General features: G+C 43.8%; 1 protein-coding gene across 4 annotated transcripts in view; it reads left to right on the forward strand.

Moving 5' to 3' along the window:
- Positions 1–18529, forward strand: part of ecd (ecdysoneless homolog (Drosophila)) — a 21822-nt gene extending 3293 nt beyond the window's left edge. For 3 of the 4 annotated variants that reach the window (XM_029698527.1, XM_029698525.1, XM_029698526.1), the window contains exons 2-14: positions 695–920; positions 1037–1154; positions 1258–1345; positions 1508–1686; positions 1868–2060; positions 2395–2523; positions 2624–2749; positions 3285–3370; positions 3889–3998; positions 12581–12809; positions 12976–13043; positions 17075–17271; positions 17412–18529. In XM_029698527.1, the coding sequence (XP_029554387.1) occupies positions 716–920; positions 1037–1154; positions 1258–1345; positions 1508–1686; positions 1868–2060; positions 2395–2523; positions 2624–2749; positions 3285–3370; positions 3889–3998; positions 12581–12809; positions 12976–13043; positions 17075–17271; positions 17412–17612 (1929 nt within the window). In that variant the 5' untranslated portion in view covers positions 695–715 and the 3' untranslated portion in view covers positions 17613–18529. The remainder of the gene's footprint in view (positions 1–694; positions 921–1036; positions 1155–1257; positions 1346–1507; positions 1687–1867; positions 2061–2394; positions 2524–2623; positions 2750–3284; positions 3371–3888; positions 3999–12580; positions 12810–12975; positions 13044–17074; positions 17272–17411) is intronic. The other variant, XM_029698528.1, reaches the window with a different exon arrangement.
- Positions 18530–18930: the final 401 nt, after the last annotated feature.

Below are 18930 nucleotides of genomic sequence, written 5' to 3' on the forward strand. Positions count from 1 at the left end.
AATTCCTTCGACCTCATGGGTTGGTTTTTGCTCTGACATGCAGTGTCAACTGTAGGACCTTATATAGACAGGTGTGTTTGTGGACATGTCCACAAAAGGCAATCAACTGAATTTACCACAGGTGGACTCCCCGAGTGACGCAGTGGTCTAAGGCACTGCGTCACTACAGTCCCTAGTTCGACTCCAGGCTGTATCTCATCCGGCTGTGACTGGGAGTCCCATAGGGCGGCGCACAATTTACCCAGCGTCGTCCGGGGTAGGTCGTCATTGTAAATAAGAATTTGTTCTTAACTGACTTGCCTAGTTAAATAAAGTTTTTTTTTTTTTATTATAAAGTTGTATAAAACATCTCAAGGATGGTCAATGGAAAAAGGATCCGCCTAAAGCTCAATTTCGAGTCTCATAGCAAAGGGTCTGAATACTTATGTTAGTAAGGTATTTCAGTTTTATTTTTTATACATTTGCAAAAATTGTAAACGTGTTTACTCTTTGTAATTGTGGGATATTGTGTGTAGATTGAGGAGGAAAATGTATTTAATACATTTTAGAATAAGGCTAATGTAACAATGTGGAAAGTCAAGGGGTCTGATTACTTTCTTAATGCGCTGTATGTCACAATGTCCTGACCTACAACAGTCTCTGCTGATATCAAAGTCAAGAAACATCACTTCTCTTGTTATTGCTTATATCATAGGTTCATCAAGCCATCCCCACTATGGACCTACTTAGGAGAACAGCCATACAAGAGGACATGGTCCAGTACGATCTCTTCTTGGTTCAGCCAAACCTCTCAGACACACTGGCTGACGAACTATGTCTGCAACACCTAGTGGAGGAGATTTTGGCCAAGGTTGCACCTCTCCTTATGCAGTATATCTGGCAACAGCAGCCATTCAACCTCAAGTACCACACTGAGAAAGGTACAGTACTTGTCCTGATCTGGATACAAATGTTCTTCAAGGTTTTAAGTATTTGTTATATAAATTAATTTCAAGCTTTGACTGATTGAATGGTGATGTCTTGATTGTACCTGCAGGGGGAGTTCCTGCACACATTGGAGGTAGCACTGTGTTTGGGGACAGTGTGGAGGATGAGTGGTTTATCGTATACCTCCTCCTCCAAATCACGCAAGCCTTCCCTGAACTTGCTGCCAGGTAGAGTGGAACATAGTCTGCAAAGCCCTGTAATACTTCCAGTTGGTTTCAATTCTTCTTTTGTGTGTTCTTTCCTACTGATATTTACTTTAACTTGATACAGGTTAGAGGACAATGATGGGGAGTTCCTTCTGATTGAAGCAGCAGACCATCTTCCCAAGTGGTTGAATCCAGAGAGCAGTGAAAACAGAGTAAGATGTCTATGTGTGATGATTACAATCTGTTTATCACTCTCTGTACATCGCTTCACATACCTGATTATCCCTTTGTTTGTTGTCTCTGTAGGTGCATATCAGGTCTCGCTCACTCCAGTCTCTCTCAATCTGTGTGTTTCTCTGGTTCTGGTCTGCTAGGTGTTCCTCCACAGAGGTGAGCTGTACATCCTGCCTTGTCCCTCCCGCTCTGGTGATGTTGGACTGCCCAGGGATGCGGTGCCCAATGTGACCCATGCTCTGGCACTGCTGTCATCCCACACACAGGCCTGTCTCGCAAGCCCCAAGATCCGCACTGCCCTGGGGAAAAGACTGGAGGGGTGAGTGACGCAGCAGAAACAACAATATGACTAAGTGATTGTAAGGTATCTGTTTGAGGGTAGATTTGGGCCTTATGATCGCTCAGAAATACATATTTAAGGGTATATAACTTTGTACGTCTAGCCACACATTCAAGCCTACTGTCATAATGACCGTGAGTCGGTGTATCTGGCTTCACAGATATCCAGAGAAGATCCAGGCAAACCTTCACCATGCTCACTGCTTCCTGCCTGCGGGCATCGCTACAGTGTTGGCACAGAGACCAGACCTGGTTGCCCCGGCAGTGTCAGCTTTCTACCTGAGAGATCCAGTAGATCTCCAGGCCTGTCGGACATTCCGGACCTTTCCTGCCGACACACGAGTCCTAACCTCAGTACACATAAGTTGCCTTTGACTGGTTGACGGGTGTATGCATTTTAGTGTTGTCACGATACCAATATTGTGATACATAGATTTTCCTTGGCAAAAAAGAACACGACACAGCCTAAACTCTATGGTCCTTTAAAACCTGCTTTTGTAAAATATGATGTGCTATAGCTTGCAAAATATACAAATGTGACTCTGGTTGGAAACATAAGGCTGTTTTTGTTTCTTTTACTTCCTAGTATCGCGATACTGGTATCATTACAACACAACTGCATTGTGTTATGCAGTGTAGTTTTGGTATATTAGTGCTGTATTTAGATGTTGTCTATTTGTATTTCCAGGTGACGTTCACCCGTTGCCTGTACGCCCAAATGCAGCAGCAGCATTTCACCCCCGACCGGAGGAGTGGGTTCACCCTGCCTGCCCGGTCCCACCCCCAGTACCGTGCCCACGAGCTGGGCATGAAACTGGTGAGTTCACCCCCACCCACTAACAATATTGACATTTCTTAGACTTGGGATAATTATTTATTGTGTAGTTCTTAGTTATTCTTGTCTCTGACCTTCCCAGGCCCATGGCTTTGAAATCCTGTGCTCCAAATGCAGACAGCCATCATTGGTGCCTGATGCTCCCATCAGCTGTAACCCCTTGTGGAAAGGATTTCTGAACAGTCTGAAGAAAAATGGTTATTTCAGAGTGAGTCATTACTCTGCCTTTAACAGAAAGGGTGATTGGCTCAAGGCTTGCAGTGTCTACTTTGCTTGCATATATTTATATATTTTTTTATAAATGATAGATATTTTGTATGTTACATTTTATAACATTTAGCAGACACTAGCTCATCGGTTTTGTACCAATGAACTTGAGTTTATTAAACCGCTGTAATCTTGACAGCATGTACAATTGCTTCAACTGATCGTTAACCCAGTGAACTGATTACACATGTTCAAGAGTATCGATTTTTCTATAATTGGTTAGCAACAGACAAAAAAATATTAGCAATCTTGCAAACAAAAGTAAATAATTGTTTAGATTGTGAGACTGCTAATCTCTGTTGCTAGTTAACCAGTAAGGGGGGGGAAAGAAACTATTGAACAGACTCCTATATTACTCATAACAGTCCTCTATTTCGCGTTTCATTGAGGATAGCGGTGTTGTGCTGTTAGCATTGCAATTGTCAGTGATTCATAGCGTTATACCTTTTGGTGACATATTGTGTTGTCTGTGGCAGGGGGAGCTGGAGGGCTCTGCACATTACAGAAAACTGATGACCTCAGCAGAGAACTTCTTTAAGCAGTCAATCACCCCAACACACAGGTGAGTGCTCTCAGCTTGTGTGTGTAGGTACACGTGTGGTATTTTCAATGCCGTGGTTTTAGAGGCCCTCTTAGCCGCAGAGACAAATGTAGCTGTTTTTAAAGCTAATTTCCTGCAATTTTACCATGGGGCAGAGAGAAAAAAAGTGCAGTTTCAAACATAAATTCTTGCAATTCTACACATTTCGTCATGGGGCTGAGAATTTTCAGTTGTAAAGCTAATTTCCTAACAATTATGCGCATTTTGACATGGCGTAAGCCATCTGAGTGACTCAAACATGAGAAAATTACATTTTGGGAATTTCAGATTCTCCCTGACTGTCTAGTTTTTATTTTGGTGATTGTTAGTTCTTAAAGAGGATCTTATTGAAAAATATATTGCTCCATTAGCTATTCTACATACTTTCTATCTGGTTTTAGTCATTTAAGTTTACACTGAAAATTCTTTAGCAGTGCGCCACTGCTAAGTGCATATAGGGGAAACACTGTGTGAATACACTATCCTGTGTGTGTTTGTAGCTCAGGTGGCAGGGCCCCAGCTGAGGAGGTCCTTCAGCTATTACAGAGCTGTGCTCCCTACAACCTGGATGAGCTGAGTAAACGGGAGGCCCATCTACCCCCAGAGGATAGTGAGTACAACACCTCACTTTACTGTAGTACAACAGTCAGTCTTGTACCAGCTCAGGTGCATTGAGTAAAGTTCCTTTTATTACATCTCACTCACTGAACTCATATGTTCACACCACAAAGTAGCATGCTGGCTTTCATGTTAGATAAAACCAAATCAAATCAAATTTATTTGTATAGCCCTTCGTATATCAGCTGAAATCTCAAAGTGCTGTACAGAAACCCAGCCTAAAACCCCAAACAGCAAGCAAAGCATATGAAAGAAGCACGGTGGCTAGGAAAAACTCCCTAGAAAGGCCAAAAACCTAGGAAGAAACCTAGAGAGGAACCAGGCTATGAGGGGTGGCCAGTCCTCTTCTGGCTGTGCCGGGTGGATATTATAACAGAACATGGTCAAGTTGTTAATCTTCATAAATGACCAGCATGGTCAAATAATAATAATCATAGTAGTTGTCGAGGGTGCAACAAGCACGTCCGGTGAACAGGTCAGGGTTCCGTAGCCGCAGGCAGAACAGTTGAAACTGGAGCAGCAGCATGGCCAGGTGGACTGGGGACAGCAAGGAGTCATGCCAGGTAGTCCCGAGGCATGGTCCTAGGGCTCAGGTCCTCCGAGAGAAAGAGAGAATTAGAGAGGGCATATTTAAATTCACACAGGACACCGGATAAGACAAGAGAATACTCCAGATGTAACAGACTGACCCTAGCCCCCCGACACATAAACTACTGCAGCATAAATACTGGAGGCTGAGACAGGAGGGATCAGAAGACACTGTGGCCCCATCCGATGATACCCCCGGACAGGGCCAAACAGGCAGGATATAACCCCACCCACTTTGCCAAAGCACAGCCCCCACACCACTGGAGGGATGTCTACAACCACCAACTTACCGTCCTAAGACAAGGCCGAGTATAGCCCACAAAATCTCCGCCAAGGCACAACCCAAGGGGGGGCGCCAACCCAGACAGGAAGACCACGTCAGTGACTCAACCCACTCAAGTGACGCACCCCTCCCATGGACGGCATGGAAGAACACCAGTAAGTCAGTGACTCTAACCCTGTAATAGGGTTAGAGGCAGAGAATCCCAGTGGAAAGAGGGGAACCGGCAAGGCAGAGAGAGCAAGGGCGGTTCGTTGCTCCAGCCTTTCCGTTCACCTTCACACTCCTGGGCCAGACTATACTTAATCATAGGACCTACTGAAGAGATAAGTCTTCAGTAAAGACTTAAAGGTTGAGACTGAGTCTGCGTCTCTCACATGGGTAGGCAAACCATTCCATAAAAATGGAGCTCTATAGGAGAAAGCCCTACCTCCAGCCGTTTGCTTAGAAATTCTAGGGACAATTAGGAGGCCTGCGTCTTGTGACCGTAGCGTACGTGTAGGTATGTATGGCAGGACCTAATCGGAAAGATAGGAAGGAGCAAGCCCATGTAATGCTTTGTAGGTTAGCAGTAAAACCTTGAAATCAGCCCTTGCCTTAACAGGAAGCCAGTGTAGGGAGGCTAGCACTGGAGTAATATGATCAAATTTTTTGGTTCTAGTCAGGATTCTAGCAGCCGTATTTAGCACTAACTGAAGTTTGTTTAGTGCTTTATCCGGGTAGCCGGAAAGTAGAGCATTGCAGTAGTCCAGCCTAGAAGTAACAAAAGCATGGATTAATTTTTCTGCGTCATTTTTGGACAAAGTTTCTGATTTTTGCAATGTTACGTAGATGGGAAAAAAGCTGTCCTTGAAACAGTCTTGATATGTTCTTCAAAAGAGAGATCAGGGTCCAGAGTAACGCCGAGGTCCTTCACAGTTTTATTTGAGACGACTGTACAACCATCCAGATTAATTGTCAGATTGAACAGAAGATCTCTTTGTTTCTTGGGACCTAGAACAAGCATCTCTGTTTTGTCCGAGTTTAAAAGCAGAAAGTTTGCAGCCATCCACTTCCTTATGTCTGAAACACAGGCTTCTAGCGAGGGCAATTTTGGGGCTTCACCATGTTTCATTGAAATGTACAGCTGTGTGTCGTCCGCATAGCAGTGAAATTTAACATTATGTTTTCCAATGACATCCCCAAGAGGTAAAATATATAGTGAAAACAATAGTGGTCCTAAAACGGAACCTTGAGGAACACCGAAATTTACAATTGATTTGTCAGAGGACGAACCATTCACAGAGACAAACTGATATCTTTCCGACAGATAAGATCTAAACCAGGCCAGAACTTGTCCATGTAGACCAATTTGGGTTTCCAATCTCTCCAAAAGAATGTGGTGATCGATTGTATCAAAAGCGGCACTAAGATCTAGGAGCTCGAGGACAGATGCAGAGCCTCGGTCTGACGTCATTAAAAGGTCATTTACCACCTTCACAAGTGGAGTCTCAGTGCTATGATGGGGTCTAAAACCAGACTGAAGCGTTTCGTATACATTGTTTGTCTTCAGGAAGGCAGTGAGTTGCTGCGCAACAGCTTTTTCTAAAATTTTTGAGAGGAATGGAAGATTCGATATAGGCCGATTTTTAGTTTTTTATAATTTCTGGGTCAAGATTCGGCTTTTTCAAGTGAGGCTTTATTACTGCCACTTTTAGTGAGCTTGGTACACATTCGGTGGATAGAGAGCCGTTTATTATGTTCAACATAGGAGGGCCAAGCACAGGAAGCAGCTCTTTCAGTAGTTTAGTTGGAATAGGGTCCAGTATGCAGCTTGAGAGTTTAGAGGCCATGATTATTTTCATCATTGCGTCAAGAGATATAGTACTAAAACACTTTAGTATCTCCCTTGATCCTAGGTCCTGGCAGATTTGTGCAGACTCAGGACAATGGAGCTTTGGAGAAATACCCAGATTTAAAGAGGAGTCCGTAATTTGCTTTCTAATGATCATGATCTTTTCCTCGAAGAAGTTCATAAATTTATTACTGCTGAAGTGAAAGCCATCCTCCATTTGCGAATGCTGCTTTTTAGTTAGCTATGCGACAGTATCAAAAAGAAATTTCGGATTGTTCTTATTTTCCTCAATTAAGTTGGAAAAATAGGATGATCGAGCAGCAGTGAGGGCTCTTCGATACTGCACGGTACTACTGTCTTTCCAAGCTAGTCGGAAGATTTCCAGTTTGGTGTGGCGCCATTTCCGTTCCAATTTTCTGGAAGCTTGCTTCAGAGCTCGTGTATTTTCTGTATACCAGGCAGCTAGTTTCTTATGACAGATGTTTTTAATTTTTAGGGGTGCAACTGCATCTAGGACATTGTGCAAGGTTAAATTGAGTTCCTCGGTTAGGTGGTTAACTGATTTTTGTCCTCTGACGTCCTTGGGTAGGCAGGGGGAGTCTGGAAGGGCATCAAGGAATCTTTGGGTTGTCTGAGAATTTCGCACGACTTTTAATGCTCCTTGGTTGGGGTCTGAGCAGATTATTTGTTGCAATTGTAAATGCAATAAAATGGTGGTCCGATAATCCAGGATTATGAGGAAAAACATTAACCTCTACGGGCTAGGGGGCAGTATTGAGAATTTTGGAAAAAATATGTGCCCATTTTTAACCTGTTACATCTAGGGGGCAGTATTTTCACGGCTGGATAAAAAACGTACCCGATTTAATCTGATTATTAGTCCTGCCCAGAAACTGGAATATGCATATAATTATTAGCTTTGGAGAGAAAACACTCCAAAGTTTCTGAAACTGTTTGAATGGTGTCTGTGAGTATAACAGAACTCCTATGGCAGGCAAAAACCTGAGATGCTTCTGTTCAGGAAGTACCCTGTCTGAACATTTCTTGCCCTTCTTGATTCTCTCTATCGTTTACAAAGGATCTCTGCTCTTACGTGACACTTCTCACGTCAACAATGGAGTCTCACAGCCCGGGAAAAACAGGAATGATGTCATTCAAAGCCCTGGCTGAAGCACACGAGAGCAAAAGCTGAGTGGTCAGTCAATGGACTAAGCCTTAGGCGCGTGACACGCCCCGCCCCCGGCTTTTGGTTTTTTCCTCAGTTTACAGACAGGCAGATTCCCGGTCGGAATATTATCGCTTCTCTACGAGATAAATTGCATAAATATTGGTTTTAAACAGCGGTTGACATGCTTCGAAGTACGGTAATGGAATATTTCGAAATTTTTTGTCATATTTTGCGTCATGCTCGTGGCCGAGATTTAGCGTTGGGATAGTGTCTAGAACGCACGAACAAAACGTCGCTGTTTGGATATAACGATGGATTATTTGGGACCAAACCTACATTTGTTATTGAAGTAGAAGTCCTGGCAGTGTATTCTGATGAAGAACAAGCAAGGTAAGAACATTTTTCTTATAGGAAATGTGATTTTGGTGAAGGCTACACTGGGTGGGTGTCTAAATAGCTAGCCCTGTAACGCCGGGCTATGTACTTACATTATTGCAAAATGTGCTTCATCCGAAAAGCTATTTTAAAATCGGACATATCGAGTGCATAGAGGAGTTCTGTATCTATAATTCTTAAAATAATTGTTATGCTTTTTGTGAACGTTTATCGTGAGTAATTTAGTAAAATCACCGGAAGTGTTCGGTGGGAATGCTAGTTCTGAACGTCACATGCTAATGTAAAAAGCTGGTTTTTGATATAAATATGAACTTGATTGAACAGACATGCATGTATTGTATAACACAATGTCCTAGGTGTGTCATCTGATGAAGATCATCAAAGGTTAGTGCTGCATTTAGATATGGTTTGGGTTTATGTGACATGATATGCTAGCTTGAAAAATGGCTGTGTGATTATTCCTGGCTGGGTACTCTGCTGACATAATCTAATGTTTTGCTTTCGCTGTAAAGCCTTTTTGAAATCGGACAGTTTGGTTAGATAAAGGAGAGTCTTGTCTTTAAATAGCTGTAACATAGTCATATGTTTGAAAAGTGTAAGTTTTCGGATTTAGAGGAGTTTGAATTTCGCGCCCCGCCCATCATTGGATATTGGAGCAGACGTTCCGCTAGCGGAACGTGTAGATGTAAGAGGTTAACTGCCTCCTACACCAACTCAGAAGCTAGAATATGTATAGTATTGTTCAGGTTTGGATAGAAAACACCCTAAAGTTTCTAAAACTGTTTGAATGGTGTCTGTGAGTATAACAGAACTCCTATGGCAGGCAAAAACCTGAGAAGGTTTCATGCAGGAAGTACCCTGTCTGACAAGGTGTTGTTGTTCTTGCTTCTGTTTATTGAAGAGTCAGGATCTTAGCTGTAACGTGACAATTCCTAGGGCTCCAATAGGCTCTCAGAACCCGGGAAAAACCTGAACGATGACGAGGCAGCCTCAGGCTGAAACACAGAATCCCCTTTTCCAAGTGTCCCATCAGAGGACAATAGAATTAGGCGTGTGCGCGATTCGACCCCGTGCTGTATTTTCCTTCAGCTGTTTAGCTAATTGCAGATTCCCGGTCGGAATATTATCGCTTTTCTACGAGATAAATTGCATATAAATTGATTTTAAACAGCGGTTGACATGCTTCGAAGTACGGTAATGGAATATTTAGAATTTTTTGTCACGTTCTGCGCCATGCGCACTACCGTGATTTACCATTCCGATAGTGTCTAGAACGCACGAACAAAACGCCGCTGTTTGGATATAACGATGGATTATTTGGGACCAAACCTACATTTGTAATTGAAGTAGAAGTCCTGGGAGTGCATTCTAACGAAGAACAGGAAAGGTAAGACCATTTTTTCTTATAGGAAATGTGATTTTGGTGAAGGCTAAACTGGGTGGGTGTCTAAATAGCTAGCCCGTGATGGCTGGGCTATGTACTTAGAATATTGCAAAATGTGCTTCATCCGAAAAGCTATTTTAAAATCGGACATATCGAGTGCATAGAGGAGTAATGTATCTATAATTCTTAAAATAATTGTTATGCTTTTTGTGAACGTTTATCGTGAGTAATTTAGCAAATTGTTAGTAAATTCCCCGGAAGTTTGCGGGGGGTATGCTTTTTCTGAACGTCACATGCTAATGTAAAAAGCTGGTTTTTGATATAAATATGAACTTGATTGAACAGGCATGCATGTATTGTATAACATAATGTCCTAGGTGTGTCATCTGATGAAGATCATAAAAGGTTAGTGCTGCATTTAGCTGTGGTTTGGGTTTTTGTGACATTATATGCTAGCTTGAAAAATGGGTATCTGATTATTTCTGGCTGGGTACTCTGCTGACATAATCTAATGTTTTGCTTTCATTGTAAAGCCTTTTTGAAATCGGACAGTGTGGTTAGATTAACGAGAGTCTTGTCTTTAAATAGCTGTAAAATAGTCATATGTTTGAGAAATTGAAGTAATAGTATTTCAAACGTTTTAAAAATCGCGCCACAGGATTCAACTGGCTGTTACGTAGGTGGGACGAATTCGTCCCGCCGGTCCCATTGAGGTTTAAGATCCACAACATTTTTCCATGGGACAAAACTAGGTCCAGAGTATGACTGTGGCAGTGAGTAGGTCCAGAGACATGTTGGACAAAACCCACTGAGTCTGATGATGGCTCCGAAAGCCTTTTGGAGTGGGTCTGTGGACTTTTCCATGTGAATGTTAAAGTCACCAAAAATTTGAATATTATCTGCTATGACTACAAGATCCGATAGGAATTCAGGGAACTCAGTCAGGAACACTGCATATGGCCCAGGAGGCCTGTAAACAGTAGCTATAAAAAGTGAGTGAGTCGGCTGCATAGATTTCATGACTAGAAGCTCAAAAGACAAACGTCATTGTTTTTTGTTTTTTTTGTAAATTGAAATTTGCTATCATAGATGTTAGCAACACCTCCGCCTTTGCCGGATGCACGGGGGGTATGGTCACTAGTGTAACCAGGGGGTGAGGCCTCATTTAACACAGTAAATTCATCAGGCTTAAGCCATGTTTCAGTCAGGCCAATCACATCAAGATTATGATCAGTGATTAGTTCATTGACTATAACTGCCTTGGAAGTGAGGGATCTAACATTAAGTAACCCAATTTTGAGATGTGAAGTATCGCAATCGCTTTCAATAATGGCAGGAATGGAGGAGGTCTTTATACTAGTGAGATTACTAAAGCGAACACCGCCATTTTTAATTTTGCCCAACCTAGATCGCGGCACAGACACGGTCTCAATGGGGAAAGCTGAGCTGACTACGCTGACTGTGCTAATGGCAGACTCCACTAAGCTGGCAGGCTGGCTAACAGCCTGCTGCCTGGCCTGCACCCTATTTCATTGTGGAGCTAGAGGAGTTAGAGCCCTGTCTATGTTTGTAGATAAGATGAGAGCACCCCTCCAGCTAGGATGGAGTCCGTCACTCCTCAACAGGCCAGGCTTGGTCGTGTTTGTGGGTGAGCCCCAGAAAGAGGGCCAGTTATCTACAAATTCTATCTTTTGGGAGGGGCAGAACACAGTTTTCAACCAGCGATTGAGTTGTGAGACTCTGCTGTAGAGCTCATCACTCCCCCTAACTGGGAGGGGGCCAGAGACAATTAATCGATGCCGACACATCTTTCTAGCTGATTTACACGCTGAAGCTATGTTGCGCTTGGTGACTTCTGACTGTTTCATCCTAACATCGTTGGTGCCGACGTGGATAACAATATCTCTATACTCTCTACACTCGCCAGTTTTAGCTTTAGCCAGCACCGTCTTTAGATTAGCCTTAACGTTGGTAGCCCTGACCCCTGGTAAACAGTGTATGATCGCTGGATGATTCGTTTTTAGTCTAATACTGCGGGTAATGGAGTCGCCAATGACTAGGGTTTTCAATTTGTCAGAGCTAATGGTGGGAGCCGTCGGCGTCTCAGACCCCACAGCGGGAGGAGTAGAGACCAGAGAAGTCTCGGCCTCTGACTCCGACTCGCTTAATGGGGAGAACTGGTTGAAAGTTTCTGTCGGCTGAATAAGCGACATCGGTTGAGCATTCCTACAGCGTTTCCCTCCAGAAGCCATGAGAAAGTTGTCCGGCTGCGGGGACCGTGCGAGGGGGTTTATACTAACGTTACTATCTGTACTTGCTGGTGGCACAGACGCTGTTTCATCCTTTCCTACACTGAAATTGCCCTTGCCTAACGATTGCGTCTGAAGCTGGGCTTGCAGCACAGCTATCCTTGCCGTAAGGCGATCGTTCTCCTGTATATTATAAGTACAACGACTGCAATTAGAAGGCATCATGTTAATGTTACTTAGCTTCGGCTGTTTGAAGTCCTGACGAACCATGTCCAGAAAAAACCTCCGGGGTAAAAAAGTTGAGTGAGGGTAAAAAGATACGGTAATGAAAAAGTAAAAACCGTCAGGTAGCAAAGTAAGATCGGCAACAAAAACGCACAGCAGCATAAACAAGTCTGCAAGTTGTGACCGGAAGTGATGAGTTGTGCAGTTTTATCACATAACACAATGCCACAGATGTCTCAAGTTTTGAGGGAGCGTGCAATTGGCATGCTGACTGCAGGAATGTCCACCAACCACAGTCATAAGGACTGCTCATTAGGGGAAGGGATCAGCCTGTAGTGAACATACCCATGTAGTAAACTGGACAAAGAAGCTGTTTCCATAAAGATGAGCTCAAGGTTGATGACAACACAGATTCTTCTCTTATCTCCCCCCCCCCCCCCCCATCTCCAGGTGAAAGTTGGCTGGATATTTCAGCCCAGGAGCTGGAGCATCTGTTGGAGGAAAGAGAGGGGAGTGGAGTGTGGTTGGGTGGCTCGAAGCCCAGCCTGAGCAAACATACGCAGGGGGGAAGGAGTGAGAAAGGGGAGGAGGAGGGCAGCTACAGCCTGGTGGCTGTGACTCAGGGCATGAAGAACTTCATCAACACCATGTCTTCACACGAGGGGGCCGAACTACCCTGGTGAGACTGAGTGACTGATTCACTGTCTGTCCACACTGTTCTACTTAGCAGTTAGCTTCCCACGTAAAGGGCTATGCAATAAAACTGTATAGAACGTTAATGTACGCTAGCTGACTAACGGGTATTCAGGTATATGTAATATATATGTCATTTGCCTTTGTTACAGGTCCCATTCAAATGAGCCGTTCAGGTTTGATCCAGAATCCATCGCTGGTGCACTGGACAGACTACTGGGTATGTAGTTGAATAAGGGCTACTGTTTTATGAAATCCATGTGTCACAGTAGAACTAGCTTGAAGTGGTGGTCTGCGTTAGAGCCCTGCACGGGTATGAATTTAAAGCTACAGCTCTCCCATGCCTGCAACATTCATGCCCTACCCAGGACAGATGTATTCTGCCAAATTTAAGGCCCGGCCCGAAATCTGAAATAACTTATTCTGTTTGTAAATCCATTAGCTGCTCCTCGCTGTCTCACTCGCTCCCTGTGCGCAGCCCTCTCTGCTCATGATGCTCTGAGTCTGAGTATCCATAGCAATGGATCAACTTGGGCTGCTCTGGTCAATAAAGAGACATGAGCGAGCAGTTGTGTAATATTCGTCACTCTGAACTTGAGGAACATTATTTTCTGTGAAATAATCTCCTGTTTTTTTATTGGACGAGGTTGAAGCACTTCTGAAATTGTTATGGTCTTAGTCAGATGGCACCAACAGACATGGAAGCTCTGCTTATATCTCCTAAGAAACTTTGCAGTATTGTTGTTTTTGTGTTAATTCTTACATTATTAGCCCAGAACGTTTTTTGTGTTATTAAATACAGCCGGAAATAACTTTAGGATATCAGAGCGGTGGTAACTTACCAGGAATATGACTTTCCCAAATTGGAGACTTTTTTCGTACCCCCAGGGCAATTGAACTTATCCCAAAGGCTGCTCTGAGTCACCACCGGTGGAGAAGAGGTATTCGGAGTGGACTTCTAGTCTGACTCTGGAGGGGAGCACACCATCCACCACTTTAGTGTATATTACTCGCTAATGTTCAGTCTCTGGACAAAGTAGACGAGCTCAGGGTGAGGATCTCCTTCCAGAGAGACATCAGGGACTGTAACATACTCTGTTTCACGGACTCATGACTCTCTCGGGACTTACTGTCCCCGTCCATACAGCCAGCTGGGTTCTTGGTACATCGTGCAGACAGGCATAAAGAACTCTCCGGGAAGAAGAAAGGCAGTGGTGTATGTTTCATGATTAATTACTCATGGTGTGATAACATACAGGAACTCAAGTCCTTTTGTTCACCCAACCTAGAATACCTCCCAATCAAGTGCCGATCGTATTACCTCCCAAGAGAATTCTCTTCTGTTATAGTCACAGCCGAGTATATTCCCCCTCAAGGAACTACACTGGACTTTATGCACACTGGATACCACAAATCCTGAGGCTGCATTTATTGTAGCTGGGGATTTTTAACAAAGCGAATGTGAGGAGAACACTACCGAAGTTCTATCAACACATTGACTGTAGTACTTGTTCTGGGAAAAACACAGGACAAGTGCTACTCCCCCTTTTGAAATGCCTACAAGACCCTCCCCTCCCTTCGACAAATCAGATCACGACTCCATTTTGCTACTCCCTTCCTATAGGTAGAAACTCCAACAGGAAGTACCTGTGCTAAGGTCTATTCAACGCTGGTCTGACCAATCGGAATCCATGCTTCAAGATTGTTTTGATCACGTGTACTGAGATATGTTCCAGGTAGCCTCTTAGAATAACATTGACGTATATGTGGACTGAGTTTATCAGGAAGTGTATAGGGGATATTGTTACCACTGACTATTGAAACCTATCCAAACTGGATAGATGGCAGCATTTGCACAACTGAAAGCTCGAACTACCACATTTAACCATGGCACAATGAAAGGGAATATGGTCGATTACAAAAGTGTAGTTATTCCCTCCATAAGGCAATCAAACAGGCAAAATGTCAGTACAGAGACAAAGTGGAGTTGAAATTCAATGACTGACATGTATATGGCAGGGTCTATAGACAATCACTGATTACAAAGAGAAAATGAGCCACGTTGCGGACACCGACGTCTTGCTCCCGGACAAGCTAAACCCCTTCACCCTCTGAGGATAACACAGCGCCACCAACGCGGCCCGCTCCCAAGAACTGTGGGCTCTCGTTCCCCGTGGCTGACGTGAGTAAGACCTTTTAGTGTGTTAACCCCCGCAAGGCTGCCGGCCCAGACTGCATCCCTAGCTGCGTCCTCGGCGCATGCGCAGACCAGCTGGCTGGAGTGTTTACGGACATATTCAATCTCTCCCTATCCCAGTCTGCTATCCCCACTTGCTTCAAGATGTCCAGCATTGTTCTTTTACACAAGAAAGCAAAGGTAACTGAACTAAATGACTATCACCCTGTAGCACTCACTTCTGTCATCATGAAGTGCTTTGAGAGGCTAGTTAAGGATCATATCCCTTCTACCTTACCTGACACCCTAAACCTACTTCAATTTGCTTACCGCCCCAATAGATCCACAGACGATGCAATCACCATCACATTGCCCTATCCCATCTGGACAAGAGGAATACCTACGTAAGAATGCTGTTCATTGACTATAGCTCAGCTTTCAACACCATAGTACCCTCCAACTCATTATTAAGCTCGGGGCCCTGGGTCTGAACCCCGTACTGTGCAACTAGGTCCTGGACTTCCTGACGGGCCGCCCCCAGGTGGTGAGGGTAGGAAACAACACATCCACTTCTCTGATCCTCAACCCAAGGGCCCCACAAGGGTGTGTGCTCAGCCCCCTTCTGTACTCCTTGTTCACCCATTAACTGCATGGCCATGCACGCCTCCAACTCAATGAAGTTTGCAGATGACACAACAGTAGTAGGCCTGATGACCAGCAATGACGAGGCCGCCTCAATGTCAACAAAACGAAGGAGCTGATCGTGGACTTCAGGAAACTGCAGAGGGAGCAAGCCCCTATCCACATCGTCAGGACTGTAGTGAAGGTGGAAAGTTAAGTTTCTCTGTGTACACATCACTGACAATCTCAAATAGTCCACCCACACAGACAGTGTGGTGAAGGCGCAGCAGCTCTTCTTCAACCTCAGCGGCCAAACCAAATTTCTATAGCCTCCTAAGACCCTCAACTTTTACAGATGCACAGTTGAGTGACTCCTGAGTGGCGCAGTAGTCTAAGGCACTGCATCAGTGCTTGAGGTGTCATTACAGATCCGGGTACGATCCCGGGCTTTGTCGCAGCCGGCTGCGACCGAGAGACCCATGAGGCGGTGCACAATTGGCCCAACATCATCCGGGTTAGGGAAGGGTTTGTCCTTGTCCCATCGCGCTCGATCCTGGGCTGTATTACCGCCTGGTATGGCAACTGCACTTCCCGCAATCGTGTTGTCTACTAAACGCATCACCGGGGGCACACTTCCTGCCCTCTAGGCCACGTACAGCACCCGATGTCACAGGAAGGCCAAAAAGATCAAGGACATCAACCACCTGAGCCACAGCCTGTTCACCTCGCTATAATTCAGAAGGCGAGGTCAGTACAGTTAAGCTTTTATTTTATTTATTTCACTTTAACTAGGTAAGTCAGTTAAGAACAAATTCTTATTTACAATGATGGCCTAGGAACTGTGGGATAACTGCCTTGTTCAGGGGCAGAACAACAGATTTATACCTTGTCAGCTCGGGGATTCGATCCAGCAACCTTTCGGTTACTGGCTCTGACCACTAGGCTACCTGCTGCCCCAGGTGCATCAAGCTGAGACAGAGACGGAAGCTATTTTTCAATCTCAAGGCCTTCAAACTGTTAATTTGCTGTCACTTGCCGCTACTCAACCCTGCACTTTAGAGGCTGCTGCCCTTTATACAAAACATGGAATCACTGTCCACGTACTGCTTTACTCATGTGTATATACTGTATTTTAGTCAATGCCCCTCCGATATTGCTCGTCTTAATATTTGTTTGTTAATTCCATTATTTTATATTTGTGTGAATTGATAGATACTACTGCACTGTTGGAGCTAGGAACAGAAGCATTTCGCTACATCCGTAATAACGGCTAAATATGTGGTGACCAATAACATTTTATTTGATATGCTTGTACTGTAGAGCAGAGTATACCTGAGTCCTGCCCTTACCTAGTTATTGATTAAAAAAAAGACAGGCCCGGCCCTAACCCGATGTATAATGTCGGGGCCTGTCTAGTCTGTACTTTTCAACAATGTGCTATGTAAATATTTCAGGGGCTAAGGACGAGGAGCTGGACTCAGACGACCTAGATGATGATGATGATGACGATGATGATGATGATGATGGAGTGAAGGGTCCTACTGGACCGCTAGGAGTAGGGCCAGAAGCTTTGGAAGGTCTTAAGAAGTACATGGCTGAGATGGACCATGAGCTTATGGGCACGAACATCGGACAGAGCTTCAACCAGCAGGCAAGTCTGACTTGTGGTGGATATTTATTACCTCTTGTTGCCGTGTGCAAATTCTGTAAAGAGTTATTTGGAGAGAGGCTGCATAAGTTGAATTGGTTGCATAGAATATGTTAAATAACGATTTTATTCTATGGTTCAAGCAGGACACCAGTAAAGCAGGCCCCGGCAAGGAGGATCTGCTGGGTGAGGATGATGAGGAGATCCAGCCCCTGAACATAGACCTTAACCTGGTCACTAACCTCCTGGAGTCTCTGAGCTCCCAGGCTGGGCTGGCCGGGCCTGCCTCTAACCTGCTGCAGAGTCTTGGCATCCACCTGCCCCCCAATACTGACCGTTCATGAGCACCTGCGCCCCAACACTGACTTTTCATTATGACCTAGCGTCCATATCTTACTGTCTGCACAGGACTTTAAACTCTTGGCTAAGAGTACACTGGGCCAGAATCAATATTGATCATCAGGATAGGGTTTGACAACTGGATCATGTTTGCATTCAGAATGGCAGGATCTAAAAGTTAACTGTAACCCTAAAACTTTGATTCTAACATGGAGACACTTGTATCCCTGTTGGATATATTAATCTGATTCTGACTGTCTTAAATGTGTTTTTTTTTCTTTTTTTTTTCTTTACAGCACTTAGAATGCATGAAATAGTCAAATAATAAAGCCATTACTTTTTGGGGACAAAATGTGTAACCATTTTCTAAATTAAGTTAAATGTGGTTTGAAGGCAGTGAAAATAACTTTTCTTCACTTACCCTGTGCCTTTATTGTTATTAAATATTAACAAGCCCAGCCAATTTCAATAATACATGTTCAGATAAATGCGTTGACTTGCTCTCTGACCAGGTTTCCATCTAACCTTTTCATCTGAGTAAAGTACTGTACATGTCGGATAAAAAATGTCAGGACCAGCCTGATGGGAAACAGCAAATTTGTCAGTAAACTTTCCAAATGTCAACAAAATATTCTAGACAAGGTGAGATTTTTGTCAGTAACATGAATTATGCAGGAAATGGTGGTGGAAACACCTTTATGCACAAATATTGATTTAATAATGTAAACCTGGAGTCATGCGACGATATGTTGTGTGGTCGTCCCACTACGACTCGGAAAGTTTGCAGTTTATTAGGTTACAGATTAAATATGTTATGAACTTCACAGGGTGGTGAGTTTGCTGCGCCTTTCCAATAGATATTTTATTTGACAAATAAAAATGATCTCGCTCTTATCCATAATAAACCTACCCCCCCACTGTATATGTGAGCTGTTGGCTAGTGTTTATATAACGCAACAGTTTTTGTGACAACAATGAGTAGAAAATGCACATTGAACTGATTTTTATTCGGTAGATTTACATGAACAACAACTTTTCTAAGTCCTATCAACTGATTTCAGCCAATGTATTGTATGTCTGTGGATTGACTGTTTGAATTGAATATTGGCAGTTGGAAAAATGCATGGAGTCATTCCTCTAAATTTGGATGGCTAACAAACTTACAAATTCTTCAAATGCATTATTTTATGCTATCTTATCATAGCACTGGCAAACCATGGCTGACCTTTAGCTTATAAGGTTCAAGACTATTCTCGTATTGTAATTTGATGGTCATCATGCGCTGCTTTTTGTCCGTTGTAGCTCAGTTGGTAGTGCATGGTG

This window comes from Salmo trutta, chromosome 18 (genome assembly GCF_901001165.1).
Source record: "Salmo trutta chromosome 18, fSalTru1.1, whole genome shotgun sequence".
NCBI lineage: Eukaryota > Metazoa > Chordata > Actinopteri > Salmoniformes > Salmonidae > Salmo > Salmo trutta.